This window comes from Dermacentor andersoni, chromosome 3 (assembly GCF_023375885.2).
Source record: "Dermacentor andersoni chromosome 3, qqDerAnde1_hic_scaffold, whole genome shotgun sequence".
In the NCBI taxonomy this organism is placed as follows: Eukaryota; Metazoa; Arthropoda; class Arachnida; order Ixodida; family Ixodidae; genus Dermacentor; species Dermacentor andersoni.
This window is the reverse complement of record NC_092816.1, coordinates 53866151-53878639: the sequence shown is the minus strand read 5'-3', so window position 1 is coordinate 53878639 and position 12489 is coordinate 53866151. Positions and strand designations below refer to the sequence as shown.

The following is a 12489-nucleotide window of genomic DNA, read 5'->3' as shown; positions in this document are numbered from 1 at the left end:
CCGAAAAAGAAATTAGTCGCCGTATGGCTGCCGTGTGCGTTAAACATTGCATTTCATTGGCCACTGTGAAGCGTTGGAGCAAACGGTTCAAATGACGGGAAAGTTGCAAAGACATTCCAAGACCGCGCCAAAGCCATCGTGCAATCACCCCCCACACAATTTCAAAGGTTGATGAGCTGATGAGAAGAACGGAGGATAAGTATCGATGAACTCGCAGACCGTGTGAACAGTCACGGTTCAGTTCACGCCATAATTAATGAGCACCTCGGTTATCGGCTCTTGTGTGCGCGATGGATGCCCAAGATTTTTATCCACCGCCAGAAGACGGAGAAGCTTGGCGCTGCCCTGACTCATCTGATCCTGTTTCGCAATGAGGATGACGACTTCTTGTTTGCAATTGTGATCGGGGAGGAACCATGGTACCACTACTACGAGCCTGAAACACGACGGCAAAGCTTACAGTGGAAACATTCGAATTTACCACCCCCAAAGAACGCAAAGGCCGGCATTTCCGCCGGAAAGGTGTTGTTGACTTTTTTTCGGTCGTCTGGGGGCTATTACTGAAAGAGTTTGGTAAATCTTGAGAGACTATTGATTGTTTCCGATATTGTGAAAGGCCGGAACGGCTGCGTGTCGCAATCAAGAACAAACGACGTGGAAAATTGACGAATGGGGTCATCTTGTTCCACGACGATGCCCGTCCCCACGTCGCTGATGTGGTTAATACAAAACTGAGAATGTTCAAGTGGGAAACGCTGCAACATCCGCCATACAGTCAGAACTGTCGCCTTGCGACTTCCACATTTTGGGGCAACCGAAAAACAGCTTAAGGGAACCAGATTCGTGCCGGACGATGACGTGAGAAAGTCAGTTACAGACTTTGTGAAGCAGCAACCCAAGGAGTTTTATGAGACGGGAATCACGCGACTCGTTAGTCATTGGGAGAAATGTCCAAATTTTCATAAAGGTTACTTTTAAATAAAGTACCTCGTTTGTCTTATATTCGCATTGGCTCACATTCATTTGACTCGCCCTCGTATATCTTGCAGAACTGCTTTCTATACGTCCTCTCTGTTGCGACTATAATTTCGGTGCTGTTACTCGCGATACACGACCGATGACAACTGCTCCTGCGTTATACATCGGAACAAATGCCAGTGTCATTGATATTTTGCACTGGCCGTTGCATACGTACATGAAAGTAAACACGGTTCTTGCATGACAAAGTTTCATTAACATATTTGTCCTCAACTTCTTCATTTCATGGCCTTCTGATTTTTTATATCAGTGGCATGCACTGCTTAGCTGGTTTCGAACTGATATAGTTCTTAAGTTCGTGGGATATCTTCTTTACTTATTAAATAGACAAAAAACATGGAAGCATCGATATCAGTTATTTTGGGCACAATTTTTCGCACATGTAAGTATATTCTTTGATAGACAAATACATATTTCACTTGTTTTGACAGTGCGTAGCGTTAAAGAATTCGTTTGCAGCATCTTTGGCAATGGCAATGCAGCTATTATTCACGTATTTGATCCCTCGACAAATTGTTTAAGGGGAAGCTTTAGCTCGGGACCAATCCGACACGGTCTATTCAAACACGTGTAAAACGCAGAAACACTTTTCTGAGATAATTCTGCTAATCGCCTTCAGTGAACTTTGTTGCATTTGAGAGAGAAAACTAAATTCTTGTGTCTGTTGGAAAAGGAATTTCTATTTAGGGGCTGAATTTGAAGAATATTTAAAAAAATATTTTGAAAAATTCGAGAGTTCAAAAAAATATAAGCACGACGTTTACAAACTAATAGCTATGCACCAAGAACAGATATCGCGGTTCTGTAAACAGCACCTATTATAACAGTCAAAGCGGACAAATTTGCTATGTCAATTTGTATCTTACGTGAATTGGTTACGTTTTTTACAAGGGTTCTGCGAAAATTGTATTTACATAATACTAATTTTTTTTTTTTTTTTTGAGATTCATGTGTAGCATATCTGTTTGTCCACTATAGGTGTACTATTATATGCAATTCACAGAACTGTGATATCATTATTCATTGTTGAGTTATAGAGTTTTAAAGTTGTTAGTTTCGTTTTTCTGAAAATGTGCGATTTTGGCCAATATTTAATAAAGAATTCACCACCTAACTGAAAGATTCCCAACCAACAGTCACTAGAATTTAAGTTTTTCTTTTAAATGCAACAAACCTCGTCAACATTGCAGCAGTGGTTGCGGGGGAAAACGAATTACCCTTTACATGCATTTAAATAGGAGCACCCGAGCTAAAGCTTCCTCTTAAGGAGGAGGCCGAGCTGCAAGGTGAGCCCCTCCCGAACGAAATTTCTGGCTATGCCGATGATTTGTGCGTGGCCATGATACGCACACGACAAACTGCCTTAAAATATTTAGAGACTTGAGAGAAAGTTTCGTTAACAACCGATAACCTGGCAATCAGCACTCGAATACGACGAGAGAAATTATTCATACGTGGAAAATTCCCTTGAACTAAGCATGGTTTGCGAGACAAATGCTTGTAAGTATTGAACTATTTAAAAAATGAGGGGAATATGCGCTCACCGAGTGGACGGCGTCCGCACGAGACCACACCAGGCACCTTAGTTAGACATGGAGCGCTCTGTGGCCGGAACAAAGCCCCCCCTCTTCTCTGCCGGCCAAGCGCAGAAAACGTGCGTGGGAAGCTAGGCCGAGTAACTATCTCAAGGGCTGCTGCTCACGAGGGCGAAATACCTTCGTGTAATTATAATAACCCTAATAAGACTACTTTCGGAAAGAGAACGGCCCAGAGGGCTGTACTACGAGTGCTATGACTGATAATTTCCTATATATATATATGGCATATATATATGACATAAGTATACTTAAATATGTATGGAAATTTGTGCTCGAGGTCGGCGCACGACCAACGCCGGATTTTGTGCGTAACGGGGCCCTGAAGCTATCGCTGTAAAAGAGAGCGCTCGAGAGGAAGGCGACTTCGCGCTCGGCTTGTGAACTCCGCGCGTCGTGCAAAACTGCAAAACTTGGCTGAGGTGATCGCATAAACGTATGCTGTCCGCGGACTGTTTTTTCAGCGAGCCCGAGGGCGGCTCGGGCACCCTTTAGGTATGTCCCGCATTGAATATGTCTCACCATGTTTTTCAGCACCATGACACTGGGAATGAGATATTTGATTACCAAAACTGGTAAAATATCTGTTCTCGACCAGAAGGTGGCGGCTATTAACGAGAAGAGTGCCCAACGTGGAGTAAGTGATTGCTTTCTGTTAATTCAAATACACTTTCTTGGTTTTTATCACAAGCTGTTAGTGTATATGTCAGCTCTACCAATTTTCGTAACGTTTACGAATTCGGAGGCACCTAAGCGGGCCCTGATCCACTTACATGTTTATCGCAGTGGAGAAAAGCATTCGAAGTTAAAATAGGCTATTAATAAACACTTTGTCACGAAAAGTACTTCGATGCGTTCACCAGAAACGGATTTATTGGCAATCGAACGTGGCGTTCGCGGTGCTTCCGCTCCTCCTTCAATGCCTCTCACTGCCAAGGTTACGACAGAGCGAGGCGTGCTCAAAAGGCACCGCCTTCTATATGTCACTGTGGCGCGCTGTTCACATTTGAATTTGGATGTTAACGTAGACGCCACTCCCCCGATTTTGGCGCCTGCAAAGCGCCAAACGTAAGCCAAACGCGGTTGTCATGAGCGAGCAGCAGAGCGCTGAGCCAGTGGGCCCGTCGGGGTACCCTGCCGTATCTGCGCTACGTAGCAGACCGCAGCTACATGCAGATGTAGTGCATATTGCGCAGCATTTGCTTTGTGCCCGACAGGGCCCGTGTGCGTCCTCGCGCTCATACGATCCAGTCAGACCATGCTGCGTGGTGCGGACCGGCTTTGTCCTCCGCCTGCGTGACTGGCGAATAGTGGCCACATGCAACAAGTACATTGTAACACGAAATTGTTTTACGTCGGGGTACTTCCTGTAACGGAAGCCACATATATTGCCCATGCTCTACAAACGTCGTCGCGTATTTTTCATTCTAAAGTAGTCCAGTCATACTTTGCCCGCACTAAAATCTATGAGAAATGATTTTTTCCACTTACGAGCGAAGAATGGATTCATTTACCAGAATGTATTGTTCAATGCACATCTCATGTTTCATTTGAAAATATGTTGAAAAAGCATCTTTTGTAATCCCTCGCCTGCTTGGGCAGCATTGCTGCCTGCAGTATTGTGTAAATAAATAAATGAACAATGGATGTAACGTTGGCTCTAAGGAGTAGAATAGCTGGCTTGTTGCAGCACTGTGGAATCCGCACAATTTCTTAGTGTATAGGAACGCCGAGTGCCCATCGAGGTGTGCTCATCCGCGCCACCTCGTCTGCGCAGCGTCTGCTTACAGTATGATAAAGGGCAATGTATGTAACAATGATATGCAACGAGCGAAGAATATGAGGTTGAAAATAGCTGCATGTTTTGATGATAAAGTGAATACAAATGAAATTTATTTTAGATCGAGTTAACCATGTGTATTTAATAGCTTGTCTAAAATGACACCTAAAATTGTAGCGGTGTCAGATATTGGTAGGATATGATTAGTTAATGATACACCTGTAGTAGGTGGAATTGTTGTTTGAAGGTTATGAAACAAAACATGTTTTTGAAGGACTGATTGGAAGATAATTTGGTGCTTTAGTGAGCACTACCTGTCGATATTTCCAAGATCAGGGTTCAGCTGATCTTGCATTACTGTCAATCACTAGTGAGATGAATAAATGGTTGTCATCGGCATGCAAGAGGAACTTGTAACTGGTAAGCACATCGGGTAGATATAGTCCATCTATTTGTACTTCACCGTAATTAGTTCTCCTCGGCCTTCGTTGAAGTTGTGCAGTGCTCTCAAGTGCTGGCATCAGGTTTGCATTCGCGTCACCATGGCCGCCACCTTTGGGTAGCTGGCACGTCGATAAGTTGCGTATTGTTACGACTTTGCACCGCTGCCACCACTATTACGACTTAGAGGTGGCCCCGTAGCGCTCGTCACCCGTTTCGTGACAGAGCGTTGGTAGCGAAGACTCCGAGTGAGGCGTCGGTGAGAATAACGAAAGGGATTTTATACACTATATACAGGTCATTATACAGGACAAGATCGTATCGGCAGTGGGGCCGAGAGCTCACAGCAAACGCGACTGTTCCCGCACGGCGACGTCGCAAGTCGATCACAGCGCCACCCCTGAACAGAAGTAGTCACTGCTCTTCATTGAGGCGCCACGACAGTTGTCGAGAAACGTGGCGCATTTTTCAGTCGATGGGCGGCACTGTGTTCAACTTCGCTAGTAAGAGGCGATTGGAAGACTGGCGGAAGAAAAGCAGGGAAACGACAGGAAAACGGAGACGTACAAAAACGAAGTTCACAATAGGGGGTCAGAAAATTTGGTTATGGGAATTCATCGTGGTTTTATTTTCTCTTTTCTTTTCTTTTTTAACATGGGTAAGACATTAGGCAGTATAATAGCAAGGGCTTGGTGGCGCAACCCACCGCCCAGTTCCAAAGGGGACGGTCATAACATCCATCCATCCATCAGAGTGAGGGCCAGCTTCGAGTCGAGGATCGTTTGAGAACACGGGGGAATGTCTTTCTTTAACAAGTTTATGTGTTTCTAGCCGTTTTCGTGGGCTGACCACGAACATAGTGCAGTCTAAAAATGTGCACCAATCCCGAAGATATATAGCGCAGACCAAATATTTAAGCAGTCCGACGCTCTTCCTACTCTTTTCACGCGAGGGATGACGCGCTAGAGCGCCGTGTGATCCCGCCCCATTCTCATTCCAACTCACTGAAAAAGACATTGTCATGTCGACTAGAGATTGAATTGCCTTCCAACTTTTTATAATCAGCCACCGTTTTCGACGGGCCCATCCCGCTGACAAGGTGGGTGGATCCACCGCAAGGACTGATGAAACGACATAAGGAATATAATCGTTCCGTTATCTAGCCCATGCACATGCAACGCCTCCTAGACAGCACAACGTTGATGAACTCCGATGTGTGACGTCGTGCTACCTTGCCCGACTGCGATGGAATCTAATGGGGACTCGATAAAAAAGTGTCGTTGCTCGTTAGTTACATTAAATAATCGCCAAAATGTGCAACGGGATGTATACACGTAACTTATACTGGCGACTAAAGTCGACTCGAGGAAAAAAAAGGACATGAATGGTAGGATGCCCCGACGGCGACGACATTGCTGGCATCAAGGCGCTCTTTCTCTCACAATTCTCGCGTAAAGGGTGCTTTGCCTGTAAGGCTATGTCGAAGACGACCGAACAGCGGCGCGTCGCCACTTCTTCCTGCGGTCCCATTCGTTTTCTGCGTCAGCTGCCAATACCACCGATCTACGTTTCCCACGCTCGTGCGATGGCTCGATGCGTCCTCGTGGAGCGGACTTTTGTTCTCAGTATTAAATCCATTTGCGCGCTTATATTGGGAGCACTGGTCGCGTCAGCCTCTCTTTATTGAAACTGCATGACGGGGGAACTGCTCGCACGTTTCTAACCACCATACTAAAATGTCAATTTGCAATTCAGTTATTTCGTGCGGTTGCCGTACTAGTGTTTCAGTAATGAGAGTATTCGCATCGGTTCCGAAATAAATTTTTGTATTACTGGAAATGTAAATAAAAAGACACGAAATCAGCGGATAGAATACGGCAACGCTTTGGTAGGAAATACAAGGATGAGTAATCTTGCATTGAAAGCCGAATGAACGTCAATGATGTAGTGTGCGGTTGAAGATTCATTGATTAAATATAGCACGACGGAAAAATAAAGAAGAATATCCGGAATAATATTCCGACCCCACTTATAGAGGAACAGGCTCGCATAGCTACAGCTTCAAGGTGATGTTTCGATCTGGAAGCGCGCGTAGCTTAGCCCTCAGAGCCATTAATTATCGCACTGGACAAGTGTCACGGCGAGCCGAAGCCACTGTCGTCTGTGAGAAACGGAGCAGCCAGGGCAGCTCGCGACTCTTCGAATGGCATGAAGTGTCACGTAATGTCAACCGAGACGGCGAAGGCTGCACGTGACTCGCTGCGGACGTGTCATCTGCACGAACGTCGAATGAGTGCCGCGTTATGACTCGTTCACACAGGCGACTTGAGGAGGTCGCGCGACCATTTGCAACTCGCGATCGAAAAGCGACCGAAGGCGACTGATGTTCACACCGGCAAGACCGGCTGAGCGCGACCCGCAAGTCGCAATCCCGGAGATTATCGTTCTCGGTGAGAACTCTCGGAGTCTACGCGGAATTGGCCGCGACGCGGGAGGAGGCCGGATATAGACACATGAAAGACCACTTCCGGTGCACCGCTGATTAGTTGTGCGACCACAGTCGCGCGACTGAAAAATCGCGCAGAAAGCGACTGGCCAAATATGGTCGCTTTTCGAGAAAAGCGACCGTTTGCGACCAACTTGGTCGCGCGACCACTGTCATTCGCCGGTGTGAATTAGCCCTTAAACGCAGTGGCTCATCGGCCGGGGATCTTGGGCAGCATTTAAATGAACCGAAAAAAAAAAACGCTCGCGTACTTAGATTTAGGTGAACTCTAGCAATGGGTGATCAAAATTGTCCGCTATGGCTTCCCGCATAATACGCCACATTATCTTGGAACGTTAGCCACCGCGATTTAGATGCGACGCTCGACCATGGATAGTTCAGATAGATAAAATCCGCAGACTTCTGTTTGCTAAAAAAATAGCTGAAGGGGAATGATAGGTAGTGAGCATTATAAATATTAATAAACAAATATTTGTGGGCAGCACACAATGAGACTGTTTAGCACTACAAGCTAGCGTATGATACGGTGTCGCTCTTTAGATGAAAACAGATGCTCGATTCACGAATTATGATACTTCGATCGTTGTTGGTCGAGACCGGAAGCGAAATAGATGCCAATGTTTTCTCATTTCACACAAATAACGAAAGAAAGTTTCTGCATAATTGATTTTGTGGTGACAAAGTTAAGATGCACATTGATTTTGAAAAGAGAGTGAGAGAGAGAGGGAGGGAGAGAAATGCTCGTCGAGCTCACGCTTTGCTCATCGGTCAGAGAAGAAACGAGCTGCGCATCGATAACGAAATGCTACGCAGCCAATTGCGACTTTGTGATTTGGTGTAACTGAAGGAACCGTGTAACAACAGCGTCTTTCCTGTCCCGAACCGTTTCTTTTTTCAGCCCTCTGTTGCGTCTTAACACTGCGTGCGGGGGCCGCCTGCACGCGGGAGGCGCTCCGACACAGGATACCCGCTGCATGTAACGGGAGTAGCGTGGCGGCTGGAGGGGCGGGCGCGGCCTGTCGTTTTCCAGTCGCCCGGCAGCTCGAGTTGCCCTTCGGCGACACACAACTAAAAGTGTACCACGTACACCGGCCACACGTCGCGTCACGCAACCGCTGTCGGCGTCTACGCGCGGCCTCGTTTATCCCGCTTTCACCCGGCCGCCTCTGGGGGCTCAGTCACCGTGGCATTCTGCTGCTGAGCCACGCAGCTGGTTGTTGGTTCGACTACGCACGTGGGCCCACGATACCTATACGATGCCACACCGGGCCCATGATACCTATGACGTCACTGTCAGTGACGTCATAGGTATCGACAGCGTCAGTTGGGAACCGCTTGTTAGTTTACCGATTGATAAAGCTTCCACTTTTAAAGCACCACGTGGCTGAAAATTGAGGGTTTTCAGCACTTTCTCTGCAGAAAATGTTAAACGTGCGAAAATGCTTCGAAATCAGTGACGCCGTACAGACGCACCTGCGCTGCGGTTCAGGCTTGAAAATCAGAAAGGCGTACTCTTCCGTTCATTTTCATCTCTGACAGCCAACGTTTTCCCGCCAGGTGAAATACCTGTAAGGTCTTCAAAGCTTTTCACCTGTCTCGAGTAATTTGCGATAGTCAATAAACAAAACACGTAGGAAAAATGCACAAAGACCTCCCGTTTTCGTCTGGGTGGTTATCGTGGTGGTTCCCGCACATGCTGCTCACTGCGCATGTTCCTTTTTCTGCGTGCACTTTCTGCGTGCCGTACATGTTCTATAAGCAAGAATGTTGTTCTACCATTATATTGAGAGCAGTAATCCCTACTCACTGGTACGACTTTCATGCCACAGGTGTTGTTCGTATGCCACTGTTGATTTCAACCGCGTTGTGTTTATGCCCAGAATGTGAATATAGCTTATACAGCGTCTCGCCTTGCCCATTTCATTAAGACCAGGCATACATCATTGCTATTTAGGTATGTCCCGGCTTGAATATGTCTCACCATGTTTTTCAGGGCGCCATGACCATAGGCAACACATTTAAAGCCGTCGCAAATGGACATCTTTCCTTCACTGACGCGAAGCTCAAGGAAGCCAAGGAAAGGTTACACAACAAGGGGGTAAGTGATTGCTTTCTGTTAATTCAATTACACTTCCTTTGGTTTTTGTCACAAGCTGTTAGTGTATATTTCAACTCTACCAATTTTACGTAACGTTTACGAATTCGGAATCACCTAAGCGGGCCCTGACCCACTTAATGTTTATCGAAGTAGAGAAAAGCATTCGAAGTTAAAATACGCTATTTAATAAACACTTTGTCACGAAAAGTACTTCGATGCGTTTCACCAGAAGTGGATTTATTGGCAATCAAACGCGGCGTTCGCGGTGCTTCCGCTCCTCCTTCAATGCCTTTCACTGCCAAGGTTACGACAGAGCGGGGCGTGCTCACAAGGCACCGCCTTCTGTATGTCACCATGGCGCGCAGTTCACATGCGATTTTGGATGTTATTGTAGACGCCACTGCTCCCGATTTTGGCAGCTCCGATGCGCCAAACGTAAGCCAAACGCGGTTGTCATGAGCGAGCAGCACAGCGCTGAGCCAGTGGACTCGTCGGGGGACCCCGCCGTATCTGCGCTACGCAGCAGACCGCAGCTACACGCAGATGTAGTGCATATTGCGCAGCGTTTGCTTTGTGCCCGACAGGGCCCGTGTGCGTCCTCGCGCTCATACGATCCAGTCAGACCATGCTGTGCGGTGCGGACCGGCTTTGTCCTCCGCCTGCGTGACAGGCGAATAGTGGCCACATACAACAAGTACATTGCAACACGAAAGTGTTTTATGCCGGGGTACTTCCTGTAACGGATGCCACATATATTGCCCATGCTCTACAAAGGTCGTCGCGTATTTTTCATTCTAATGTAGTACAGTCATACTTTGCAAGCACTAAAATCTTTCAGAAATCCATTTTTCCACTTACGAGTGAAGAATGTACTCATTTACAAGAATGTATTGTTGAATGCATATATCATGTTTCACAAGAAAATATATTGAAAAAGCATCTTTTGTAATCCCTCTCCTGCTTGGGGAGCATTGCTGCCTGCAGTATTGTGTAAATAAATAAATAAATAATGGATGTAACGCTTGCGCTCAGGAGTAAAATAGCTGGCTTGTTGCAGCACTGTGGAAGCTGCACAAATTCTTAGTTGATAGGAACGCCGAGTGCTTACAGTATGATAAATGGCAATGTATGCAAAAATAATGAGCGAAGAATACGAGGCTGAAAACACCCGCGTGTTTTGATGATAAACTGAATACAAAATGAAATTTATTTTAGAAGCGAGTAAACCATGCGCATTTAATAGCTTGTCTAAAATGACACCCAAAATTGTAACGCTGTCAGGTATTGGTAGGATATGATTACATAATATTACACCAGTAGTAGGTGGAATTGTTTGAAGGTTATGAAATAAAACGTGTTTTTGATGGACTGATTCGAAGATAATTTGGTGCTTTAGTGAGCACCAACTGTCGATATTGCCAAGTTCAGCGTTCGGCTGATCTTGCATTACTGTCAATCACTAGTGAGATGAATAAATGGTAGTGTCATCGGCATACAAGAGGAACTTGTAACTGGTAAGCACATCGGGTAGATTGTTTATGAACAACAGGAAGTGTAAGGGACCTCATAATACAATCTTGAGGAACACCAAAGTTGGCTGATGAAAGCTGACCGTTGCGATGTACAACTTGAGACCGATTAGTTAGCTAGCCATGAAGGACCAGTGATGCCGTAGGTGAGTGTAGTTTATACAAAAGAATAGAATGGTTCGGAGTACCGAATGCCATAGTTCGGTCAATGAATGCTGCTCCCACAATTATCCCGGTATCTATAGACCAGATTTTTTACGGCCTCGTAGCGCGAGTGTCGGCGCAACCGAGCGAACGAGCACAACAGCGAAGGATCAAACAGCGACACGGAGTGCAGCGGGAAATGCAATGCGGCGATAGCGCAGAGATCGCGAGAACGAAAGCGGGGGAGGGGGGAGGGTGCGGCGAAAGCGTGAGACGCCTAGTGCCCTGCATGACGCGTGCTTAATTCTGGCGACGATGGCTGCGCGGTGGCGCCAGAGTAGAGCGCGTCGTCTGTATGGAGGGAGTGCTGCACGAACGGACGTCGGTCTGCGGCGGCTGCTGTGAACCCCGCTCACGCATCGCGATTAGCGAGGCCGCCGTGCCACGCTTCACTCAAAGTGCCGCACGAGACAGATTGTCCGCGCCAGCTTATATCTCGTGAAAGTGAAACACGTAACCGCAGATGAATTTTTTAACCTTCGGCTCGCGTGAAAGAATGTGCTTTTAAAAAAATCTGGTGCGGCTCGCTGGACAGGCCGGACGGACCGACTCCTCGGTGGCGTTCCGTGATTCTCCTCGCACGGGCGTGGTATGTTGCAGAAGTCGTGGGGCGCTGTTATTGTTGCGGTTTGCTTTTCTCGTACTGGAGCAAGTACTGCTCCTGTAGGACACATGTAGCCGGCAAAATGAGGCCTCTGGAGAGCACCCGACTGTATAATAATGTAGCCGGTGCGGGATTTGTAAATACTCTTTCTGAATGTCCACTATCGCGGACAGCGGATCTTATACTTCCCTGGCACGCATAGGCCTCGGTGAGGCCTAACCTAAGGACCAGTCCGGATTCTAGATTTGGTATTCCCGTTGCCGCTTTGGTGCCCTGGAAGTGCCGCCAATAATACTAAATAAAGGCCCGTTGTTGCAACCGGTAAATAAATACTATATATAAAAAAAGAATCGCGCCCACGTGCCAAATCGTGATGCACGGATACCACGCCCCTCTTAGAAGCATTATGGAACGCCAAAGAGGAATTGAAGACGATAAGCAAAACGAGAACAACGTGAAAGCGGGAGACAAGCTTCGACGGAGAGAGGGTGTGAGGTGGGTGGGTGCGGCAACCCTCTCTCCTTTAGAACAACACCACCTATATATACTGTGGTGAGGAAAGCATATGCCGCCTTGAAGCCAAGTACACTTGTCGAAACGTTGGCTCCTGCTTTCACCTTGTCCTCGTATTGCTCATCGTCTTGAATTTCCATCTCCCACCTTCCCCGTGTTTTCTAAAGAGGAATTAGGAATT

At 46.8% G+C, this 12489-nt stretch overlaps 2 protein-coding genes across 5 annotated transcripts in view; one reads left to right on the top strand and one right to left on the bottom strand.

Annotated features, from left to right (window-relative positions):
- Positions 1 to 12489, bottom strand: part of LOC126520831 (uncharacterized) — a 450097-nt gene that overhangs the window by 141309 nt on the left and 296299 nt on the right. The window lies entirely within an intron of this gene.
- LOC129380993 (uncharacterized) overlaps positions 1 to 12489 on the top strand; it is a 60681-nt gene that overhangs the window by 41448 nt on the left and 6744 nt on the right. Inside the window, exons 3-4 of one of the 3 annotated variants that reach the window (XM_055063391.2) lie at positions 3168 to 3270; positions 9354 to 9458. The exons of 1 other annotated variant lie outside the window; for it this stretch is intronic. In XM_055063391.2, coding sequence (XP_054919366.1) covers positions 3172 to 3270; positions 9354 to 9458 — 204 coding nt within the window. In that variant the 5' untranslated portion in view covers positions 3168 to 3171. Of the gene's footprint in view, positions 1 to 2702; positions 3271 to 9353; positions 9459 to 12489 lie in introns of those variants that run through there. One more of the 3 variants, XM_055063389.1, reaches the window with a different exon arrangement.